Genomic DNA, 23,501 nt, shown 5'->3' with positions numbered 1-23,501 from the left:
TCTCTCTCTCTCTCTCTCTCTCTCTCTCTCTCTCTCTCTCTCTTTCTCTTGTATATTTTAAGATGGCTTCGATATTATATTAATATCATTTTAAAGATTAATAACAACTTACTGTAGTAAATCACTTTTCTATGTTTAAAATTAACATAATTTACTACAAAATGCATATATTTTTTAATTACAGTACATTATTACAGTATTATTATTATTTGAAAATTAGTACTTATTATCGGGTAAATCATTTATTTATCATACAAACGTGGTTGGTCCTCACCATCTCCTATACATTAAAAAATTCTTGTACTGTCAATCTCTCTCTCTCAATATACATAGTGAATACACAGAGTTGCTCTACAAAAAAAAGAGAATCAGTGATAATTTTAGAGACACGGCCCCCAAAAAATCCGCAAATTAGTGAAATTTCGCCCACGGACAAATGAATGATGTGTTCCACAAAAATCTGCAACAAAATGAAATGCAGAAACGTGAAACGCGTAAAAATGGGGGGGAGGAGGCACTGTCCACTTTGCCTGGTAGACTCTGATGGAAGATTGGCGTCTACATTAGGGAATAGCTTCTGCCGACGTCTTTAAAACCCCTTAGCTCATATGAGCTTGCTGACAGTCTAAATCCTGTCAGCACCAGAGTGGATGTACTTTGTTGGAACCTCCTTAAATGGGGTTGTATGAGCAGACTTGGAATCGAAGGAAGGAGCCTTGGATAGTCTACAAGGAGACCAAGAAGTTCTGGAAACCATTCCTTCTGAGGCCAAAATAGAGCTATTAGGGTCATCTTGACATTTTGGTGATACTGAAATTTGTTCAGAACCTCCCTTACCATCCCGAACGGAAGGAAGGCATAAAGGTCCAGGTTGGACCAATCCTGAAGCATGGGATCTGTCCCCCATGTCAGAGGATCTGGAAAAGGGAAACAGAACAGAGAAAGATGATGGTTCCTGGATGTCACAAATAAATCCAGGGTTGGTTACCCCAACAGTTTCCATACATCAGCACAAACCCGACGGTTCAGGGTCCACTCCATAGGGAGTATCTTCCTGTGGCAGCTCAGTTCGTCTGCCACTACATTGAACTTCCACTGAATGAAACGTGGGACCAATTTGGTCTTGTTCTGATCCGCCCAAAGAAGCACAGCCTTCGCTGTCTCCCAAAGAGAGAACGAGTGAGCTCCCCCTTGAAGCCTGATGTATGCTAATGTCGTGGTGTTGCCCGCATGGACCGTCACCGTCTTGTTGCAGACTTCTGTCAAAAAATGTTGTAGCCCCAAATGGATTACTTTTAACTTCTTGAGGTTGACGTCCAACTCTATTCTTGGGACCACGTCCTGGAAACTTCTTTGTCCCCTAGGAGGGCTCCCCAACCTAGATCCAACACGTCAGAGAAGAGGTCTAGGTCAGGGTTCACAGCGAGAAGAGACTTTCCTTCAATCAACCTGTCTGTGGAGTTCCAACACAGGTCCTCCTTGATCTCTTGCATTATCAGAAAAAAGCACAAGTCTTGATGAATCTTCTGACCCCAGCTGACCCTTAGGAAAAATTGTAGAGCTCTCATGTGTAATCCTCCCAACCTTACAAATTATTCCATGGATGCCAGGGTGCCCAGCTGTCTCATCCATTGGGTGGCTGAGCAAGAACAAGGGAAAGGAAAAGACTGACTTTCCTCAGGCAGTCCTCTACTCTTCTGGGGGATGGAAAAGCCCAAAAACCCAGAGAATCTATCTTTGTCCCCAAATACAGAATCTTCTGAGAAGGATTCAGCTTGGATTTCTGCAGGCTTAATAATAAATCCAGGTCTTGCGTACTTCCTCGAGTCTTGATGAATGGGAATGTGGAAGTAGGCGTCATGCACGTCGTGGGAGACCATCCAGTCTCCCTGATGAATTGATGCAAGGACAGATTGGGCTGTTTCCATATGGAATTTTGTCTTTTCTATGAAGAAATTCAGAGCACTCACATCAAAGACCAGTCTCCATCCTCCTGCAGACTTGGGTACCACAAACACTTGTTTGTTGAACCCCTTCGACCCCTTATCCTTGACTACCTATATCACCCCTTTCCTGAGGAGGGAAGAGACTTCCTCTGAGAGGGCTGAGTACCTCTCTGATCCTACAGAGTAGGCTGTCAATGCGACGGGTGTGTTGACTAAGGGAGGCCTCTCCTTGAAGGGGATAGAGTATCCCTCCTTCAGAACTTTCACTACCCACTGCTCTGCCCCTTTCCCGCTCAATTTCTCCTAGAAGAGATGGAGTCTGGCACCCACAGGAGCATGGAGGACTGAATCCTCACTTACGAGCGGAAGGCTTCGAGGAGGATTTCTTGATAGCTCATGAGGCGAAACGAACTGTTGCTGGAGGTCTTGATTGCGACCTCTGCTTGCCACCTCGAAAGGGCTGCAGCTAAGGAGGTGAACTTGACTTGGTGCTGAAGGTGGCCCACTCCCTAGGGCATCTAGTAGACTGTGTTAGAAGATCTTGTGTAGATTTCTTGTGCAGGTGCAATGCAATCTCATTGACAGTGGCCTGCGGACACAGGTGGTATCTGTCAAGAGGAGAGAAGATGAGAGCTGAATTCGGCGATGCGGTCACGCCATTGGAGTTAAAGGAAACCCAGAGCTCCCTCTTTTTAAGAATACCCACAGCACAGAGGGAGGCAAACTCCTGTGACCCATCCCTAATGGCTTTATTGGCACATGAGAGTACACTGAGCCACTCTGCAGCACAGTCTTCTGGCAGCGAAGAAAAATTTTGAATCTTCCTGGCTAATGCTTCCACAGACCAATTGAGGAAGCTCAGAACCTCAAATACTTTAAAAAGGTTCTTGAGCAAATGGTCCCTCTCTAAGGAAGAAAACATCACTTTAGCAGAGGAGAAGGTGGACCTATGAGCCCAGTCGATGGGCCCAGGGAAGTCCCCTTGGGAGGAGGCAGCTACTTCCAAGGAAGGAGCTTCTCCCGTAGTGTATGACAGATACATTCTGCATGAAAGATGAGACGCAACAGGTGCAACTGAGGGGGCGACTACCCATGTGCAGACCCCACCAACCTCCCTCAGGCTTCCAGTATGCCTCCTCCAAGGTTAAGGGGAGTATGGCAGTGACCTTTGCCTTGGAGAGTTGGTGGGATGGGCAGCCGCCTCCTCCGATATCACTTCACTGGCACCTTTCTTACTTATTTTGTCCATAAGGGCACGCACTGATGTCCCTAATTGGACCACTGTATTTGCAATAAACTCAAACTTTCAGTCAAACTTGGATTCGAGGCTGACGAAGCAATCAGATCTGGAAGCGCGGGAGCCAGGAGAAGGAGTAGGTGGTATCGGAGGAGGGCTGGACGTGGGAGAGACAGGGTGAGGAGGAGACGAGACAACAGGTACGTCAACACTACTAGACTTAGGAGTCCTACTTTGGCTAGCTAATGATTTAAGATCAGCTCTAGAAGCCGGTTTCTCTTACGGTCTCTCTCTAACTTTGTCAAGTGAGAAGCTAAAGACTTCCATTTCTTCTTGTCCCAGTCCCTACACTCTTCACAGGTTAGGTCAATAGAACATAATTGTCCTCTACAGGTAGTGTAAAGGGTGTGAGACTCATAGCATGCTTTCATCAATCGGGTGTTGCAGCCGTATATAATACTGTACTGAAAAATGACATTTTTATAATAAAATAGTTTTATATACTTACCCAGTAATTACTTAGCTAAGAGTTGCTACTCGACGATAGCTTAAATCTTGAAAATTCGCGGTAGCAATACTCTTTTGTTTATGTAGATGACTAGCCCTGCCAACTTTCAGGGTAAGAGAGGAACAACTCAACCAAGAGCTCAATTTATTTGTGCTCCAAAAGTCCATGTGAGGGGAGGAGGGTGGGTTCCATCCGTAATTACTGGGTAACTATATATAAAATTTTACTTTATTACAAAAGTGTCATTTTTATATACTGTAAGTAACTTATCCAGTACTTACTTTGCTGTATCCATATTGACAAGCAGTGGGATTCATGGACATAATGTATCCCAAAACATTAAAAAGGTTAATGCATTTGATAACAGAATAAAAATGGTCTAGCATTGATACAATGCTTGTTATTCCTTACCTGGTGAGAGAGCTGCTGCAGGTAGATACTGCCTCTGGTTGGCACTCATCTCAATTGTAAGCGGCATGACGGCATAGAAAGGACCACCTCTACTGAAGTGGGTACTTCGCAGCAAAGGAGTAGTCTGATTGCTAACAAAGTATTAACATCAGTACAATAACATAACAACCAGAAAAAACAAATACTGTCGCCTACACTTTACAATTAAAAAACATCTATCCACCACCCAACACTAAAAAACTGGTGGGCACTCCTGGTACATAGTACCCCCAGGCTCCCCTAGGAATCAACACCCTAAGTCAAGGCAAAGAGATAAGGGAAGGAATACTTCCTACACTTCCTCACCAAACACTGTGCCAGCCACAGACAAATGTCCTAATGTACTGCATTTTTCGTAGACTGTTTCTACATCTCTCAAGTAATGCATCACGAACTGACTCACATTTCCAGAATGTAGACTGCAGAACTGAAGAAAGGGAAAGATTATGTTTAAAAGCTACGAAGGTAGTGACTGCCCTCACATCATGGACTCTTACCTTCAAAACAGGTAAGTCATCCTCATTAATCTGGGAGTGTGCTTCCACAATGAGGTCTCTCAAAAAGAACAAGAGTGCATTCTTAGACAATGGCCTCGACCAGTTCTTCACCGAGCACCGTAAGTTACTTACTGGACCTCTGATCTTTGTCTGCTGAAGATAATATCTAAGAGCCCTTACAGGGCACAGAACTCTCTCTTCCTTTCCTGTACCTAAGATGTCTCATAAACTTTTAATAGTAAAAGAACGAGGCCAGGGTAGTGCCAGATTCTCATTCTTTGCAAGAAAACTCAAGAGGAGGGAACACACTTCATCCCCTTGGGAAAAACAGATCCTTTTATCCATCACGTCGATTTCACTAACCCTTCTAGTCATAGCTAGGGCCACCAAAAACAAAGTCATTTCAGTAAGGTCCCTCAGTAAGGAAGAACGCATGGGCTCGAAATGGGAACTCGTAAGCCACTGGAGGACTACGTCCAGGTTCCAAGGACAAGACTCTTCTCTCTTACTCTTGGTCATGTCAAATGACTTAATCAGGTTGGAGAGATCCTGGCTCACTGATATGTCTATACCTCTATGCCTAAATACAGAGCTAAGCATAGATCTATACCCTCTTATAGTTGAGGAGGAGAGGCCTCTGGATGATCTTAAGTATAGCAGGAAGTCTGCTACTTGCGCTAAAGTGGTCTTAGAAGACAAGATGTTGTGTCTTTTTACACCAGAGTCTAAAGACCGCCTACTTAGCCTGGTAGACTCTGTCAGTAGACTTACATTTACATCTAGTTATAGCTTGTGCCACAGCTCTAGAAAAGCCCTTCGCTTGTACAGTATAAGTCTGCTGATAGTCGAAATCCTGTCATGGACAAAGCGGATATGCCCTGATGGAACCTCCTGAAGTGGGGTTGTCTGAGCAGACTTGGAATGGCCGGCAGGAGTCTTGGGAAGTCTGCGAGGAGGCCGATCAGCTCTGGGAACCACTCCCTCTGTGGCCAAAAAAGGAGCTACAGGCAGTTCCCGGTTAACGGCGGGCTCGGTTAACAGAGATTCAGTTTTATAGGGCTTGTCTAGCGACGAAAATCGGTAATTTTCGGTGCCGAAAATCGCCGATTTCTGCTTATCGGCACCGATAATTGGGTATTGGCGCCAATACATACCTAACAGAGGCGCCAATAACCGAAAATCGGCGCTTTTTGGCACTGATAACCCCCAAAAATCGCTGAAAAAGCGCCAAAATTGCCGATTTTCGGTTAGCAGCGATTTTCGGTTATCATCACACCCTCAGAAACAGAACCCCGCCGATAACCAGGGACTGCCTGTGCTAGAGTCATCCTAGTGTTCTGGTGCAACTGAAATTTCCTGAAGCACCTGGCTTATCATCCCGAATGGAGGAAAGGCATACAGATCAGGTTGGACCAGTTCTGCAACATTGCATCTGTTGCCCAAGCTAATGGGTCTGGAAATGGGGCAGCAGAACAGAGGAAGACGATGGTTTCTGGACATTGTAAATAAGTCCAGAGTGGGCTCCCCCCACAACTTCCAAAGGTCAGAACAAACCCGATGGTCCAGAGTCCATTCTGTGGGGAGGATTTGCTTGTGGCAACTTTGCTCGTCCATGGGGGGGATTTGCTTGTGGCAACTTAGCTCATCTATGGGAAGGATTTGCTTGTGGAAACTTAGCCTTGTCCACTATCACACTGCACTTCCCTTGAATGAACCGAGTTATTAACTGGGTTTGGTTTTGGTCTGCCCAAATAGCAGATCCTTGGCCATCTCGCAGAGGGAGAACGAGTGGGCCCTCCTTGCAGTCTGATATACGCCAATGCTGTGGTGCTGTCCGAGTAGATCACCACCTTCTTGTTGCTGACTTCCTCCACAAGGTGTTGTAATCCTAGATAGATTGCTTTCAACTCCTTCAAGTTGATATGCAGGTTTCTCTCCTGTTAGGACCACACCCCTGAAACTTCTTTGTCCCCCAGGAGAGCTCCCCAACCCAGATCGGGTTTCACAACGAAGAGAGACTTTCCCTCCGACAACCTGTCTGCGGAGCTCCACCACCGCAGGTCTTCTTGATCTCCTCTGTTATCAGAAATACACACTAGTCCTGATCTATTTTGCGATCCCAACTGACCCTGAGGAAATACTGAAGAAGTCTCATATGCAATCTTCCCAACTTCATGAATTGCTCCATGGATGCTAGAGTGCCTAGCAGACTCATCCATTAAGTGGCTGAACAGGTTTGGAGTGAAAGGAAAAGACTGACTTTCATCAGGAAGTCTTCTATTCTTCTGGGGGATGGAAAAGCCCAAAAAGTCTGAGTATGTATCCTCACCCCCAAATAAAGAATCTGTTGGGAAGGAGCCAGTTGGGATTTCTGCAGGTTCAGTAATAACCACAGATCTTGCATCAACAGCAGAGTCTCTTGCAGGTCCTCCATGCACCTCTCTTTTGTGGGAGAGCGCATTAGCCAGTTGTCCAGGTATAGAGATATCTTGAATCCTAGCAAGTGGAGCCACTTGGTCATCGGGGCGAGCCCTCGAGTAAAAACTTGTGGGCTTGTTGACAGTACGAAACACAAAGCCCGAAACTGAAAGACCTGGTTCCCAAAGACAAATCTTAGGTACTTCCTCAACTCTTGATGTATGGGAATGTGGAAGTACGAGTCTCTCATGTCAAGAGAGATCATCCAGTCCCCTTAATGAATGGATCTGAGGACGGATTGGGTTGTCTCCATGTGGAACTTTGTTTTCTTGATGAAGAAGTTGAAGGCACTCACAGATAGGACTGGTCTCCATCCTCCTGTGGCCTTGGGAACCACAAACAATCAGTTGTAGAACCCTTTGGACTCAACATCTTCCACTACCTCTATCGCTCCCTTCTTGAGGAGGGAAGAGACTTCTTCTGATAGGGCCGAAACTTCTCCGATCCTACAGAGTAGGCCTTTAATTCACTGGGAGTGCTGGCCAATGGAGGTTTCTCCTTGAAGGGTATGCAATACCCCTCCTTCCATACTTGGACTACCCACTGCTCTGCCCCTTTCCCTTTCCACCTTACCCAGAAAAGGTGGCGTCTGGCCCCTACAGACGCATGAAGGACTGGGTCCTCACTTCTGAGGGGTAGGCTTAGAGGAGGATCTTTAGATCGCTCATGAGGCAAAACAAACTGTACCTCGTGGTCTAGATTGAGACCTTTGTCGGGCGCCTCGAAAGGGCTGCAACTGAAGAGAGGAGGACTTGGAGGTAGTGGTGGCCCAATCTCTGGGATGTCTAGCTGACTGGGCAAGCAGATCCTGCGTCGACTTCTTGTGCAGGTGGGAGGCGATTTCTTCACCTGCTGCTTGAGAAAACAGATGAAGACCATCAAGGGGCGAGAAAAGAAGGGCTGACTTTTCTTAAGGATCCCCATGGCATACAATGAAGCCACCTCTAGCGAACCATCCCTGACGGCTTTGTCGAAGCAAGAAAGCACACTGTGGTTATCTGCTGCAATATTATCAAGATCAGGAAAATCTTGACGGGAAAATCTTGAATCTTAGCTAATGCTCCTATGGGCCAGTCCATGAAGCGTAGAACCTCAAGAACCTTAAATAGGTTCTTAAGCAAATGGTCAATTTCTAAGGCATTAAACTCTGGGCCGAGTAAATGAGAATGGAGAAGTCCCCGTGGAGGAGACAGCCACTCCCAGGAAAGGAGCTTCTCCTGTTGTGTATGACCAATATCCTCTGGAAAATAAATGAGAGGGCAGAATGCTGAAGGACACCTTGCCTTGACGCCTCTTCTCTGCTAGCCAGCTGTCTACTTCAAACAAGGCCTTCTTAGAAGAGGACGAGAGAGCCACCTTTGGTAGCTTATTTGAATCAGCTGGCTAGTCACTCATCACAAACGAGGAGGCTGGAGCAGGTGCCGCTGGGGCGAAAAAATCTGGAAAATTCTGTAGCAAATACCTATGCAAGGAGGCATAGGCCAATGGAACTTCTTCCTGGCCCATCTCCTCTTCTTCTGAAGAAATAGGGGAAAGCGAAGGATCAGCAGGGGCAACTACTGATGCAGATGAAGCCCTATGGAGGAGTCCCAAAATGTTGTCTAATTGTCTCTCAAGAGGAGCCAACGAAGGATCTAGCTCCTTAGCAGAAGGTGGGGCCATGCCAAGAGACATGCTAGAAGAAGCCAAACCAGCCAAAGTCAGCACTGAGAGCTTGGATGAAGGAGCTGATACAACAGGAACTGGTGCCTGGTGATCCGAAGCAACTGGAAGTTCAACTGAAGAAGGGCACTTGGGCGCCAAAGGGTTGTCAACAATTGCCTGAGACTCAGATACACGACATTGTTCAGGCGCCACTGGTCGCTCAGGCGCTACCTGGCACACAGCTACAAATGAGTGCTCAGCTACTACTGGGCGCTCCATCAATACTGGGCACTCTACAACACCTGGGTGCTCACCCACTAGTGGGCACTCACTCCCAAAACAGCGACTAGCAGAAGAGTGTGGGCGCTCTCGAGAAGAGGCATGCTTAGCTGAGTAAGAAGCATGCTTAGAAGGCACAGATGATAGTCCAGGCATCAATGAGTAGCGTTCTGACCGGGAAAAGCGCTCAGGACTGTCCCAAGCACTGCACGATGGCTGGGGGCTACAGGAGGGCTCTCTATGCCTTTTGCTGGGTAGTGGAGGGGACTGATCCCTGAACTTCGAACACCTTTTCAGAGGAAGCGACTCGTTCCAGAAACGCCGCTGGTGCCCCTTACTCAGTCTCAAGTCTCCAGAGCTCGAAGAAAGAAGATGAACACCTGAGACGTCTTTCCAGTGGCTGTCTCTTGTCGCAACCTAGGACGCAACAGGTGCAAGGGGGTGAAAGCCTGTGGGCAGACCTCACTGACCTCCCTTGGGCCTCCAGTATGCCTCCTCCCAGGGTTGGGGGAGTATGGCAGTGACCTTCGCCTAGGAGGACCGGCGGGATGGGCAGCCACCTCCTCCACTATCACTTCACTTGCATTAGCTGAAGGACACTGAACTGATCCATGAGGAAACCCATGGATTCCCCAATTTGGGCCACAGAACTAGCGAGTAGACCGAACTTTTGGTCAAACCTTTGCTCGAGGCTGGCGAAGCGGTTCAGATCGGAAGTGCGGGAGCCAGGAGACGGAGTAGGTGGAATTGGAGGAGGGCTAGAAATGGGAGAAATTGATTTAACATGAGAAAAGATAACAAGCATATCAACATTACTAGATGTAGGATTAGAACCCTGGCAAGCTACAGATTTTACTTCGGCTCTAGAAGCAGCTTTTCTCTTACAGTCTCTCTAGTTTAGAAAGGTGAGAAGCTAAAGTCTTTCATTTTTTCTCATCCCACTCTTTACACTCCTCGCACATCAGTTCAACATAACATACCTGTCCTCTACATGCAGTGCAGTGCACAAGAGATGCTAGTCATAGCAAGCTTTTGTCAATCGAGTATTGCAGCCTTTGCTGCAATACTGAAAGCTAGAAGAGCTAAAGTCTGACATGGTCAACTAGCAGTACAAGTAAAAAATCTGTAAGTCTTGTAAAGAGAACTAGTACAATAATGGTTTTCACTGAAAATCTATCTAAATAATCAATGCCGAAGGCTACTAGGTCCAAAATACTTCACCAACAGGGAAGATCTCAACCAAAGAATTCTAATTCAGCTGCGAATCTTAACACCCACCGTGTATGGTCTTAAGCTGGCAGAAACAATGTGAGCTCTTGGTTGAGTTGCTCCTCTCTTACCCTGAAAGTGGGCGGGGCTAGTCACCTACATAAACAAAAGAGTATTGCTACCATGAATTTTCAAAATTTAAGCTGCCGTCAAATAGAAACTCTAAGCTAAGTAATTACTGGGTAAGTTACTTATATAAAACTACAAGGGCTAGAGTCAGACATTAGTCAACTAGCAGAAAAAATTCATTCAGTAAGTCTCACTAAGAGAGCAATGTCCAATTAAAGGTTTCACTGAAAACCTAACTACAGTAAATACATATGCCAAAGGCTTACTGTAGGCAAAATATTTCACCTAAGGGGAAGATATCAATCTGAATCCAAAATCAAGCTGCACTCTTATAACCGTGTGTGGTCTTAAGCTGGCAGAAACAAATTGAAGCTTTTGGCTGAGTTGTTCCTCTCTTACCCCGAAAATGAGCGGGGCTAGTCACCTACATAAACAAAAGACTCACTACCGCGAATTCCAAATTCAAGCTGCTGTGCAAGTAGAAACTCTTAGCTAAGTAATTACTGGATAAGTTACTTATATAAAACCGAGTGTTCTGTTTTTTTTAATCTGTTGAACTACCGCTGGCGTGGAAGTAAATGCTATATAATGGAGAAGTAAGGTTCATTTAAAAAATATACTGTATACAAAAAACTCACCTCATAATGATCCTTGAAGAGAGATGACTGCAAAAATTTTGAAGTTAACTCTGTCAACTTTTGAGCTCGGTTTGCCTGACCATGAACAGTGAATTTAAGGCACAAACCATCAATAGATCGTCGAACTGCATGGCTGTTTACTGCCAAACAGTGATGATAAAGTAAATTTGACAACACAAACTGCTCACTGCGGACAAAATTCTCCTCATCTTCCTGAAATAAACTGGAATACAGTATTACTATTCCCTTACGTAAAAAAAATAGAAAAAGTCCTCCCAAAAATATTTCACTTCTGATATTTCACATCAGATACATGGCAACCATTTATACAATGACAAAACTTAAGAATCACAGTGGAGTATTTGAGAAAAGCAATTATTTTTGTACATAAAATTTCAAATACAGTAATCACAAGACCATACATTTATGAAGAGTTTCAAAGTTCCCAACCTAGCTGAGGCCTTGGGTAAACAAAAAGTAACCTATGCCATACTTACTAGTCCTATCATGTGATTTTTACTCTTAACAATTACAAATCAAGAGACCACCCTAAAGATAGGCAACATAATAAAATTTTCCTTAAAAATGTAAATTATTCATAAAATTTTCCTTAAAAATGTAAATTCTTCAGCCATTGTTATGCAACAGCTATGCCTATGAGACATTATTTCATTTAATGATGGTGAAACAACTAACAAACTTAATGATCCTTTGGTTCACGGCTTGCCTAGACTTCTACTAGCTGGTAAATATTGCAATGAGAATGACTCATACCCATGCTTTATAAGTTAGGCAGTTGCTTATTCTCACCGGTGGTGTAATTCCTAGGCAAAGATGCACCTACCAGTAAGCTAAGTAGAACATCTACTGCTTGAACTCTGCTAAACTGAGGATAAATTATGTGGGTTTGGTCACAATAGGTTAAAATAGGTGGTAAAACTGCAGAATGGTTGCATGTAGCCCTTACAAGGACAAATAATCATCTACATGTAAAACATCTAAAAGTAAGTTATTTTGTCAAAATACAGTATGTAAATGGCTATTTGGCATTTGCCAGTGCAGTTCACTTAATTGCAATTCCAGGTCTTTGGTGAAAAATTTAAGTTGCTGGAAATGTTCACCTGTGATGCAGGTAACTTCTGCAAAGTCATCCACCATTTTGTTGCTATTGCGCACTAGTGCAGTGTTCACTGTTGACCTATGAAATTTTCAGTTTCAATTTTAGGCCTTCCTAGCCAATCATAAGCTTCGAATCATGCATGACTTGGTGGAGGCTGGACAACATCACTTGGAATCCAATCTTCTGAATTACAACTACGATCTGAAGCAGTACAATATCGTTTTGCTTTAACCATGAAGTAGGCAGTCCCCGGTTATCAGTGAGGGTTCTGTTCTGACGGCTTGACGATAAGCGAAAATAGGCAATAACCGAAATCGGTGATTTCGGCGCTTATCGGCGCCAATACCTGGACATCGGCGCCTCTGTTAGGTATGTATAGGACCCAATACCCGATTATCAGCGCCAATAAGCGGAAATCAGCACATATTGGAGCCGAAAATCGCTGATTTTCGTCGCTAGACGAGCACCGAAAAACCGGATCGCCGATAACCAGGGGCTACCTGTAAATGGTTTTAGTTTATGTTCATTTCTTTTATTTGTGTTTTTGATATTTGCCACCTTTTGTTTGTTTTTACTTTCATTCCAAAGGGACTGGTAATAAACAGGGCACCATTTTGCATATAAACCAGTAGTTACCAAATCAGAGGAAAGCGGTAATAGTATTCAATTTTACCATAACTTTTGTGCACAATATGACAAATTTTTTAAGTAATTTGTATTTTTCTTAACTATACAAACCTGAGGTCTTTACATGAGGAAGATTGCTTCAGCGTACCTGGAGACCGGCAGTTTAACTTTAAACAAGGTGGTAAGTACATGTATTTAGTAAACTAACAACTACAGGTGAGAGTCCCACCCACCCAGTCGGTACACATTCACTTTGCCTTTTGATCCAGGGAGCAGAATGAGGGGTGGCTTGAGGTGGGCAGTAAATGTAAAGAACTCAGGTTTGTATAGTGTCACGATCCAAGAATCGTTCCAGGTTCTTTCCAACTCTAAACAATAATTTTGTATACGTAACTTACCCAGTAATTACTTAGCTAAGAGTTTCTACTCAAACGACAGTTAGAATTCTGAATTCCATGGCAGCGATTCTTTTGTTTTGTGTAGGTGACCATGCCCCACCCACTTTCGGGGTACGAAAGAGGAACAAAATCGCCAACACAACAATTTATTTCTGCTGCTTGTAGTGTCAACACCTGGTGCTGTTACAGCAGTTTAGAGTTTTTGGATTTGTAATTTTCTTCCTTGGAGAAGTATTTTTGTAGCCTTTTCGGCATTTCTTCACATAGTGATTCTTTTGAATTGGACTTTTCACGATTTTGACTTTTCAACAAGTCAGGGTATGTCCAACACTAGTAGTTCTACTTTCTGGTATTGCAGTAAAGGCTGCAATACCCGGATGACAAAACTGACTGACGATTCTCACACCTCGTGTTCCGGTTGTAGAGGACAAGTTTGCTCTAGTAGTTTGACGTGTGACGAATGCAGGGATTGGGGAGAACAAAAATGGAAGACTTTAAATTCTCATTTAGCTAAACTAGAAAGAGATAGGAAGAGGAAAGCACCGGCCAAAGCCAGCGGGAAATTAGCTGGTCAGGCTTTGACTCCTAGGTCGGGTAAGCCTGACATATCTGCTAATTCTCCAACTGTTAACTCTTCCCCACCTACTCCTTCTCCTGGCTCCATCACTTCCGAACCCGATCGCTTCGCCAGCCTTGAGAATAAGTTTGAGCAACATTTAAATCTGGTAGTAAGTACAGTGGCTCATTTAGGGGCATCAGTGCGTGTCCTGTTGGACAAGTTTGAAAACAGTGCTAAAGGTGAAGTGTCAGTGGAGGAGGTGGCTGCTCATCCTGCTGATTCTCCTAGGTGTCGGTCCCTGCCATACTCCCGCTACCTGGGAGGAGGCATACCAGTAGCCCAAGGGAGGTCAGTGGGGTCTGCCCACGAGCAGTCGTCCCATCAGTCCAGCCTGTTGCATCCCAGGTTGCGACTACAGACAGCCGCTAGAAAGGCGTCTCGGAAGTGCATCAGCTTTCGTCAAGTTCTGAGGAGTCCTCGCTTCCTAAGAGCCGTCTTCGTCACTCCCCCAATGAATCTTGCCCGCTTAAGACACATTTCTTAGGTAAAGATCAGTCCCGCATCTCCCTTACAAGAGAATGAGGGAGCCTTCCTTCATTCCTCAACCTTCACATAGCAAGTGGGACAGTCCGGAGCGTTTCTCCTCTCCTCAGTGCCAGGAGCGAGGTTCTAGCTCGCTACACCTCTCGGGCGAGCAGCTCCAGATTTCCCGTAGGCTCTCTGTTCCCTTGGAATGTCCCGTATCGCGGAACACTTTCATGAGTGCCCTGAACCAGACAAGCACCCTGTAGCAGCCAGGTGCCCTGATGCGGCCAAGCACCCTGATGCGGTCAAGCGCCCTGATGCGGCCAAGTTCCCTGAAGCAGCAAAGTGCCCTGATGCAGTCAGGCGCCCTGAGGTGGTTGGACACTCTCTTTCAGCGGAGTGCCAGGAAGCATCCAATCTTCCCATAGCGCTCAAGCCCCCTCAAGACTCCAAGCACCCTGCAGCTTCGGATAAGCCTTCTCCTGAGTTGGACCCAGCTCTTGAACCTTTGCAACGTAAGCTGGATAATATCCTTCATCTTTTACAGAAACCTGAAGCACAGACAGCTCCTAAATTAGACTTGATTACGTCTCCGATCTCTTCTGAAGACGAAGAAGGGGAGCAGGATGCGTCTTCTATGCCGTATGTGACACTCCTCAAGTTCCTTCTGCAGCAGTTCCCGGAATTTTTCACTCTGACCTCTCCAGCTTCTTCTTTCTTGATGACCAATCAGCCCATGGATTCGACAAGACTTCCTATATGGTTCTCTCTAAATCATCGAAGAAAGCTCTTCTCCAAGTAGAGAACTGGCTTTCCAAGAAGAGGGATCAAGGGAAAGCCTGTTTTAGTGTTCCTCCCTCTCATCTTCCACGCATGCGGTACTTGTCTTATGCAACGGGAGAAGGTCCTTCCCTGGGAGTGGCTGCCTTCTCCCAGGGGGACCTTTCTGCTCTCACTGACTTGGGGCTTAGAGTGGCTCTCGCTTTGGCAAAAACGTTCTTTTCAGCAAAGGAGATGGATCATCTGTTGAAGAGTTTGTTTAAGTCCTTCGAGGTGTTGAGTTTTCTTGACTGGTGTTTGGGAGCAGTTGCCAAGAAGCTTCAAGAACCAGCTTTTTCGTGTGATGAAGTAGCAGACCTGTTTAATTTTCTCTCCTGTGCAGATAAAGCTGTTAGAGATGGTTCACAGGAATTAGGTGCCCTTTATGTCATGGGCGTGCTTAAGAAGTGCGAACTTTGGGTCTCATTCACATCGAAGGGCATTACGGTCCCACAGAAATCGGCTCTCCTTTTTTCCCTTCTGAATAAACATCATTTGTTTCCTCAGCCCACCGTAAGTGAGACTGCAGTGAGTCTACACCAGAAATCAACGCAAGATTGGTTGACCCAATTGACGAAGTGCTAGAGGGACTGGTCTGCCTTCTCAGTTAAACCTTCATCTCCTCTCGTGCAACCTAAGCCATTTCGTTGAGGAAATCAGAGATTGCGCTCCAGGTCTCGAGGATCAGTTAGATTTGCTCCCCGAGCGATCAAGAAATCATCTTCAAAATCACCCTCTCGCAAGTGAGAATTTAGTCCTTCATGCCCCGTAGGGGCCAGGCTTCGTCTCTTCTGGGAGAGATGGAGCAAAAGAGGAGCGGATCAGTGGGTGGTGAAAGTTTTAAAGGAGGGATACTCTATCCCCTTCAAGGAGAATCCGCCATTGACCAACATTTCCGTCGTATTGATGGCTTCGGCCCTATCGAAGGAAGTGTCCTCTCTTCTGAGCAAAGAAAACAATAGTAGTTAAAAAGGCAGACTCGAAAGGATTTTACAGTTGCCTTTTTGTAGTGCCCAAGGCTTCAGGGGGTTGGAGACCGGTGCTCGACGTAAGTGCTTGAACGTTTTCATAGAAAAAAAACAATCCAACATGGAAACCATCCACTCAGTTCTTGCCTCCATCCATCAGGGAGATTGGATGATCTCCCTAGACATGCGAGACGCTTGTTTCCATATTCAAATTCACCCGGACTCAAGGAAATACCTGCAATTCATTTTTGAGGACCAGATCAATCAATTTCGAGCACTTTGTTTCGGTCTCTCGACGGCCCCACAAGTCTTCACTTAAGTGTTGGCTCTTTTGGCAGGTTGGCTACATTTAGCAGGGGTGAGTATCTCGCTATGCCTGGACGATTGGCTACTTCATTAGCCAACGAAAAAACGCTGCATGGAGGACTTACATAAAACTCTTCTTTTAACCCAGGAATTAGGACTAATAATGAACTTCGAGAAATCACAAATGATTCCCACTCAGAAGATTCTTTATTTGGGAGTTCTGATAGACTCTCTGAGTTTTTGGGCTTCTCTGTCACTCAGGAGAGTAGAAGACTGTCTGAGGAAGGTATAGACCTCTTCTTCTCGCTTCATTCTTGCTCCGCCACCCAGTGGATGAGTCTCTTAGGGATGATGATTTCTCTGGAGCTATTCGTAAGACTGGGGAGACTTCACTTGAAACCTCTCCAGTTCTATTGAAGAGCTTCCTGGGATCGGAAGGTGCATCAGGATCATTACGTCTTTCCGAGAGCCCCGGAAATAAAGGAGGATCTGCGGTGGTGGAGGTCCACAGACAGACTTTCGGAAGGGAAGTCACTCGTTCCGGTGAGCCCCGACCTAGACTTCTTTTCCGAAGCGTCGGACCTAGGTTGGGGGAGCACTCCTCGGAAACCTGGAAGTCTTGGGGATGTGGTCTTTGCAAGAGAAAGGGCTTCATATCAACATGGGAGAATTGAAGGTGATAAATCTAGGTCTGCAACACTTTGCGAGGCAAGTACACAACAAGACTATAGCGGTACATGCGGACAATACCACGGCCCTAGTGTACATCAAACATCAAGGGGGGGACCCACTCAATTTCACTCTGCGAGGTAGCGAGAGACCTGCTGTGCTGGGCAGATCGGAATCAGACTCGTTTAGTCACCCGGTTCATACAGGGCAAGTGCAATGTCCTGGTGGATGAGTTGAGCCGTCACAAGCAAATTCTGCCCATGGAATGGACACTAGATCTTCGCAGTTGTGACAGCCTGTTTGCAACTTCCAGGAATTACCGCCTTCCTCTGTTCTGTTCCCCCTTTCCGGACCCCTCTAGCTTGGGCGATGGATACAATGATCCTAAAATGGTCCAACCTAGATCTTTACACTTTTCCTCCGTTCAGGATGATTCAGGAAGTAGTAAGGAATTTTTGCTCACATCACAATGTAAGGATGATTCTCGTGGCTCCCTACCGGCCGCAGAAGGAGAGGTTCCCAGACCTGATCAATCTCCTCGTAGACTTTCCGAGACTCCTTCCCGAGATTCCAAGTCTTCTCAAACAACCCCACGTCAGGAAGTTTCATCAAGGCCTATCCTCTCTGGCCCTAACAGGATTTCGACTGTCTACAGACTCGTCAGAGCGAAAGGATTTTCTAAATCGGCACATCAAAGGCCATCGCAAAATGTAGACGCATCTCCTCCAATAATGTCTACCAAGTTAAGTGGCCACGCTTTACAAGTTGGTGTAGAGGAAACAAAGTCTCTTCCTTGAAAACCTCTATCGCTCAGATAGCAGACTTTCTTCTCTATTTGAAATCTTCTAAAGGGTTGTCTGTCTCGACAATAAAGGGTTACAGAGCGATGCTCAGCTCCGTTTTTCGGCATAAGAGCCTAGACATCTCGAACAATCAAGACTTGTTCAATCTAATTAAGTCTTTCGATATCTCCAAGTCCAAGAAAGAGGAGTCTTTCTCTTGGAATCTTGATGTAGCTTCTAAGTGGCTTTCCAACCCTTGCTTTGAACCTATGCACTCTTCCTCTCTAAGGGATCTGACTCGGAAAATTCTCTTTCTGGTTGCCTTAGCAACAGCTAAGAGAGTAAGTGAACTTCAAGCAATACACAAAAGGATCAGTTTTTCGCAGGGGAATGCAGTCTGCTCCTTTTTGCTAGGATTTCTAGTAAAAATGAAAACCCGTTACATCCCTGGCCCCATTCCTTTTCGATTTCAAGCTTATCGGATATTCTAGGCACAGAAGAGGAAGAAAAAGAGATGTGCCCAGTACGTGCCCTCATTCCTTTTCGATTTCAAGCTTATCGGATATTCTAGGCACAGAAGAGGAAGAAAAAGAGATGTGCCCAGTACGTGCCCTCAGATATTATTTACATCGGACGGAGAAGATTAGAGGCCAGTTTAGTAATCTCTGGTGTTCTGTAAAAAACCCCTCTAGACCCCTATCAAAGAACGCCATTTCGTTTTTCTTGAGGGATCTCATCACTGAAGCACACTCTCAATTAGCGGAAACTGACTTATCGCTACTGAAAGTTAAAGCGCACGAGGTAAGAGCAGTTGCTACTTTGGTAGCGTTCAAACACAATCTTTCTCTCTCTGCAATCCTGGAGGCAACTCATTGGAAATGCAAGTCGGTGTTCGCGATGCACTATTTGCGGGACCTGTGTCCATAGCTGGCATAGTGATAGGTGAGGAAGTGTAGGAAGTGTCACTTCCTTTCCTTTTCTCTTCGCCTTGAAAATGGTGCTGAGTCCTTGGGGAGCCTGGGAGGGTACGACATACCTGGAGTGCCCACCAGCTTTAAGTGTTGGGTAGTGGTCTTGTTTTTATCATTTAATCATTGTTTAATTAAGGTGTAGGTGACTTTGTTGTTCTGGTATGTTATTTCTGTGGTACTGTGCCCAGGGCAGGGGCAATTATGTATGCTTTGTCGGCCTTCGGTGTACACCTTTGTCGCAAAGCTTAATCTTATACTTCATCAGCTTTTGGAGTACTCCTTCACTGCGAAGTGCCCCACTTAAGTAGAGGCACATCTGGCCATGCCACTACGTCACTATAGGTTGAGATGAGCGCCACCAGAGGCAGTATCTACCTGCAGCAGTTCTCTCACTAGGTAAGGAACAACATTTATCTCATTAATTATAACATAAGCTTTTGTCTATGATTCCCCACCACCTTTCAATGTGGAATCAGCTAAATAATTACGGGGTAAGTTACATACTGTATATAAAAGTGACATTTTCATGATAAAATTAAGTTTTATATATACTTACCCAGTAATTACGGATGGAGCCCACCCTCCTCTCCGCACATGGACTCTTTTTTGCATAAACAAACTGTTGTGTTGGCGATGTTGTTCCTACATAAAACAAAAGAATCACTACCGCGGAATTCAGAATTCTAACTGCCGTTCGAGGAGAAACTCTTAGCTAAGTATATAAAAACTTAATTTTATCATAAAAATGTAATTTTTTTTTCAACACCAGCAATTGAAATATGGGAAACGAATATAAAAAGAAACTCATACAACACAACAACACATTTATTCACAACCTTATTACAGAGAGTAAGAGTCATCTGAAGGGGATACTCCCATTGGAACCTTGCTCTGTCTGACTTCTGAGTGCCGTCTCTGTCTGATTATATCTCTGTCTTGGGATGTCTCTTCTGGAAGCTTACATACCACTGTATGGGTGGAGCTAATGACGACAGACAATTGTCATTCCCATATTAGGAGTTTTTAATTTTCTGCACAATGATTGGTTCCTAATAACTGCCCGTTTCCGGTCAAGCCGCAGAAGCTTCCACAACAAATTTTCTGATGCAATATGGATTGAATATTGCGCCCATCAAATTTTGTGATGCACTGTGGATCGAATATCACGCCATGTTACAAAGACACGGCATGAGATACCACATGGTGTCATTTCCACAAGAAAGAGTTTTCATCGAATCGCTAATTGTCCACGGCGAGTTGACAAACAGTAACTGACTGGTGAGCAAACACAGGGAGCAGTCACATCTTGGAAAGGAGATATTTCTTTTTCAATATATTTCATCATTATTGCATCTATCATGACACATTCCCCCAAAAGAAAAAAATAAAATATACTTATTTTATTTTGTAAAAGAGCAAAAGAGACAAAATCACTCCTAACTCATCATCTGAACTGAGGAACAACTCTGCATTTCACTTCAACTTAGCTTCAGCAAAACACGCTCACTCAACACTTCAATCACACATCACACTCACGCTACAGCTCCCCCCCCTCACCCCGCCCAAAACAAAACACAATGGCTCTCGCTCAACTCGCTCAGAATGAAGGAAAAGAAAAGACAAACTACTCCCTCGTTCTGAAAAAATCTCTAGAGTGGCTATCAGCTAATACATTATTCTTTCCCCTTATACGAACTTGTCAGATTATGATCTTGTAATTCTAGGCTTCATCACACGAGACGTTTATTCTTATTCTTAAATCTCTCCAAATAAACCAGAGGATTATGATCAGTATACACAGTTAAAACAGGACCACTATGTGCATAAATCTCAAAGTGCTGCAAGGCTGAAACTAAACTAAATAACTCCTTCTCAATACTGTACTGGAATAATTTTGCTGGGCTTTATTCAATTTCTTTGAATAATAAGCGACTGGGTGCTTCGTCCTATTCACTTCTTACAATAAGTACAGGCAGTCCCCAGGTTACGGCGGGTCCGGCTTACGACATTCCGAGGTTACGACGCTTTTCAAATAGATTCATCAGAAATTATTTCCCGGTTTACGACGCATGTTCCATGGTTACGACACATACGACGCCGATCCGACGGAAGAAATATGGCTTCATAAGGCAGAATAATAAAAATTTGGAGGTTTTTTCATGAAAAACTCAATAAAAATGCAGTTTACATCGTTTTCAATGCACCCAAAGCATTGAAGTTAAGGTTTTCATTGGATTTTTGACGATTTTCGACGATTTTTCGGCTTATGACGATTTTCAGCTTACGAAGCGGCATAGGAACGGAACCCCTGTTGTAAACCAGGGACTGCCTGTACTGGAAAGTACTGGCTGTGTTCTTTAAACCAAAAGCCATAACCCTAGGTTCATAACTGCCGAACGGTGTAATAAAAACAGATATTTTCCTTGCCTGTTCACTTAGAGGCACTTACCAATAATCTTTGGCCAAATCAAGCTTGGAAATGAATTTGACATTTCCATTTCTATCTCAGCAATCATCAATTCTGGGAAGGGGGAAATTACTTTGCTTAGTTACACTGTTTACTTTTCTGAAATCAATACACAGCCTATCTGATCCATCTTCCTTTTTCACCAGAACTACTGGAGAACCCCATTCACTCTCACTGGGAACTATCAATCATTGTCTAACATATATCTTATTTTCTTTCTTACTGATTTTGCTTTCTCTGGACTCAGACGATATGGACTTTGTCTAATGGGTTTTGTGTCCTGTAACTCAATATCATGCTCTAAAAGATTAGTTAGACCTAATTTACCACTAACAGTTTCAGTATAATTCGCCAAAACATTGTGCAATTTCTTCAATTTTTCTTCTTCTAAGCTAGGGTTAAATGCCTTGAAATTCTTAAGCATATTGGAGTTTTTCTCGAAACTAATGTCTGTGTGACACAGTTACTACAGGTACTAGGCGTTCGTTATATTTTTTCAACAAGTTTACATGCAATCACTTAGTTCTATGCCTACCCATATCAATTAACCCTTAAACGCCTGTTGGACGTAGCAAACGTCGACTAAAATTGTCTGTTGAATGCCAGTGGGCGTAGCAAACATCGACTACAAAAATTTCAACCTTCGGTCAACCGACTCGACCGAAATGGTTGAAAAAATGCAATTAATAAACTAAAACTCTTACATTCTAGTAATATTCAATCATGTACCTTCATTTTGCAACAAATTGGAAGTCTCTAGCACAATATTTCGATTTATGGTGAATTTTTGAAAAACTTTTTCTTACGCCCATACGGTAACTCGGCCGAAAATTTCAGAAATTCTTTCATCATTTTGTCGTAATTTTTGCACTATTCTATATTAGCCGTTACATAAAGTTTTATATATGAAAATGTGCGCAATTTCATGTATAATACAACAGAAAATAACTCATGGTTGTAGCTTTTATCAGTTTTGAAATAATTTCATATAAATCACGATAACTGCCAAAATTTCAACCTTCGGTCAACTTTGACTCGACCGAAATGGGAAAAAAACGCAATTGTAAGCTAAAACTCTTACATTCTAGTAATATTCAATCATTAACCTTCATTTGGCAACCAATTGGAAGTCTCTAGCACAATATTTCGATTTATGGTGAATTTTTTAAAAAACTTTTTCTTATGTCCGCATCAGAAATTCTTTCGTCACGTTATGTCGTAATGTTTGCACTGTTTTATATTAGTCGTCACATAAAGTTTTATATATGGAAATGTGCGCAATTTCATGTAGAATACAACAGAAAATAACTCATGGTTGTAGCTTTTATCAGTTTTGAAATAATTTCATATAAATCACGATAACTGCCAAAATTTCAAGCTCGGTCAACTTTAACTCGACCGAAATGGTAAAAAAACGCAATTATAAGCTAAAACTCTTACATTCTAGTAATATTCAATCATGTACCTTCACTTTGCAACAAACTGGAAGTCTCTAGCACAATATTTCGATTTATGGTGAGTTTCTGAAAAACAAAATTTTTTCCTTACGTCTGAGCGCGGTAACTCAGCCGAACATCTCAGAAATTCTTTCGTCATGTTGTCGTAATGTTTGCATCATTTTACATTAGTCGTTACATAAACTTTTATATATGAAAATGTGTGCAATTTCATGTAGAATACAACAGAAATTAGCTCATGGTTGTAGCTTTTATCAGTTTTGAAATATTTTCACATAAATCACGATAACTGCCCAAATTTCAACCTTCAGTCAACTTTAACTCGACCGAAATGGTCAAAAAACGCAATTGTAAGCTAAAACTCTTACATTTTAGTAATATTCAATCGTTTACCTTCATTTTGCAATAAATTGGAAGTCTCTAGCACAATATTTCGATTTATGGTGAATTTTTAAAAAAACATTTTCCTTATGTCTCTTGTGGTAACTCGGCCGAACATCTCAGAAATTCTTTCGTCTCGTTGTCGTTAATATTTGCACTGTTTTATATTAGTCGTTACATAAAGTTTTATATATGAAAATGTGCGCAATTTCATTTACAATACAACAGAAAATAACTCATTGTTGTAGCTTTCATCAGTTTTGAAATATTTTCATATAAATCACGATAAATAGAAAAATTGACTTTCGGTCAACTTTAACTCAACCGAAATGGTGAAAACTGCAATTGTAAGCTAAAACACTTACAGTCTAGTAATATTCAATCAATTAGCTTCATTTTTCAACAAACGGGAAGTCTCTAGCACAATATTTCGATTT

At 43.6% G+C, this 23,501-nt stretch overlaps 1 protein-coding gene across 3 annotated transcripts in view; it reads right to left on the bottom strand.

Moving 5' to 3' along the window:
• LOC136847063 (gamma-tubulin complex component 5-like) overlaps positions 1-23,501 on the bottom strand; it is a 326,992-nt gene that overhangs the window by 240,594 nt on the left and 62,897 nt on the right. For 2 of the 3 annotated variants that reach the window (XM_067118322.1, XM_067118323.1), the window contains exon 2: positions 11,016-11,228. In XM_067118322.1, coding sequence (XP_066974423.1) covers positions 11,016-11,228 — 213 coding nt within the window. Of the gene's footprint in view, positions 1-11,015; positions 11,239-23,501 lie in introns of all 3 variants that reach the window. The other variant, XM_067118324.1, reaches the window with a different exon arrangement.

The sequence above is a fragment of the Macrobrachium rosenbergii genome, chromosome 16 (assembly GCF_040412425.1).
Source record: "Macrobrachium rosenbergii isolate ZJJX-2024 chromosome 16, ASM4041242v1, whole genome shotgun sequence".
NCBI lineage: Eukaryota > Metazoa > Arthropoda > Malacostraca > Decapoda > Palaemonidae > Macrobrachium > Macrobrachium rosenbergii.
Note: the sequence above shows the minus strand (reverse complement) of the source record. Positions and strands in the feature narration are given on the sequence as shown.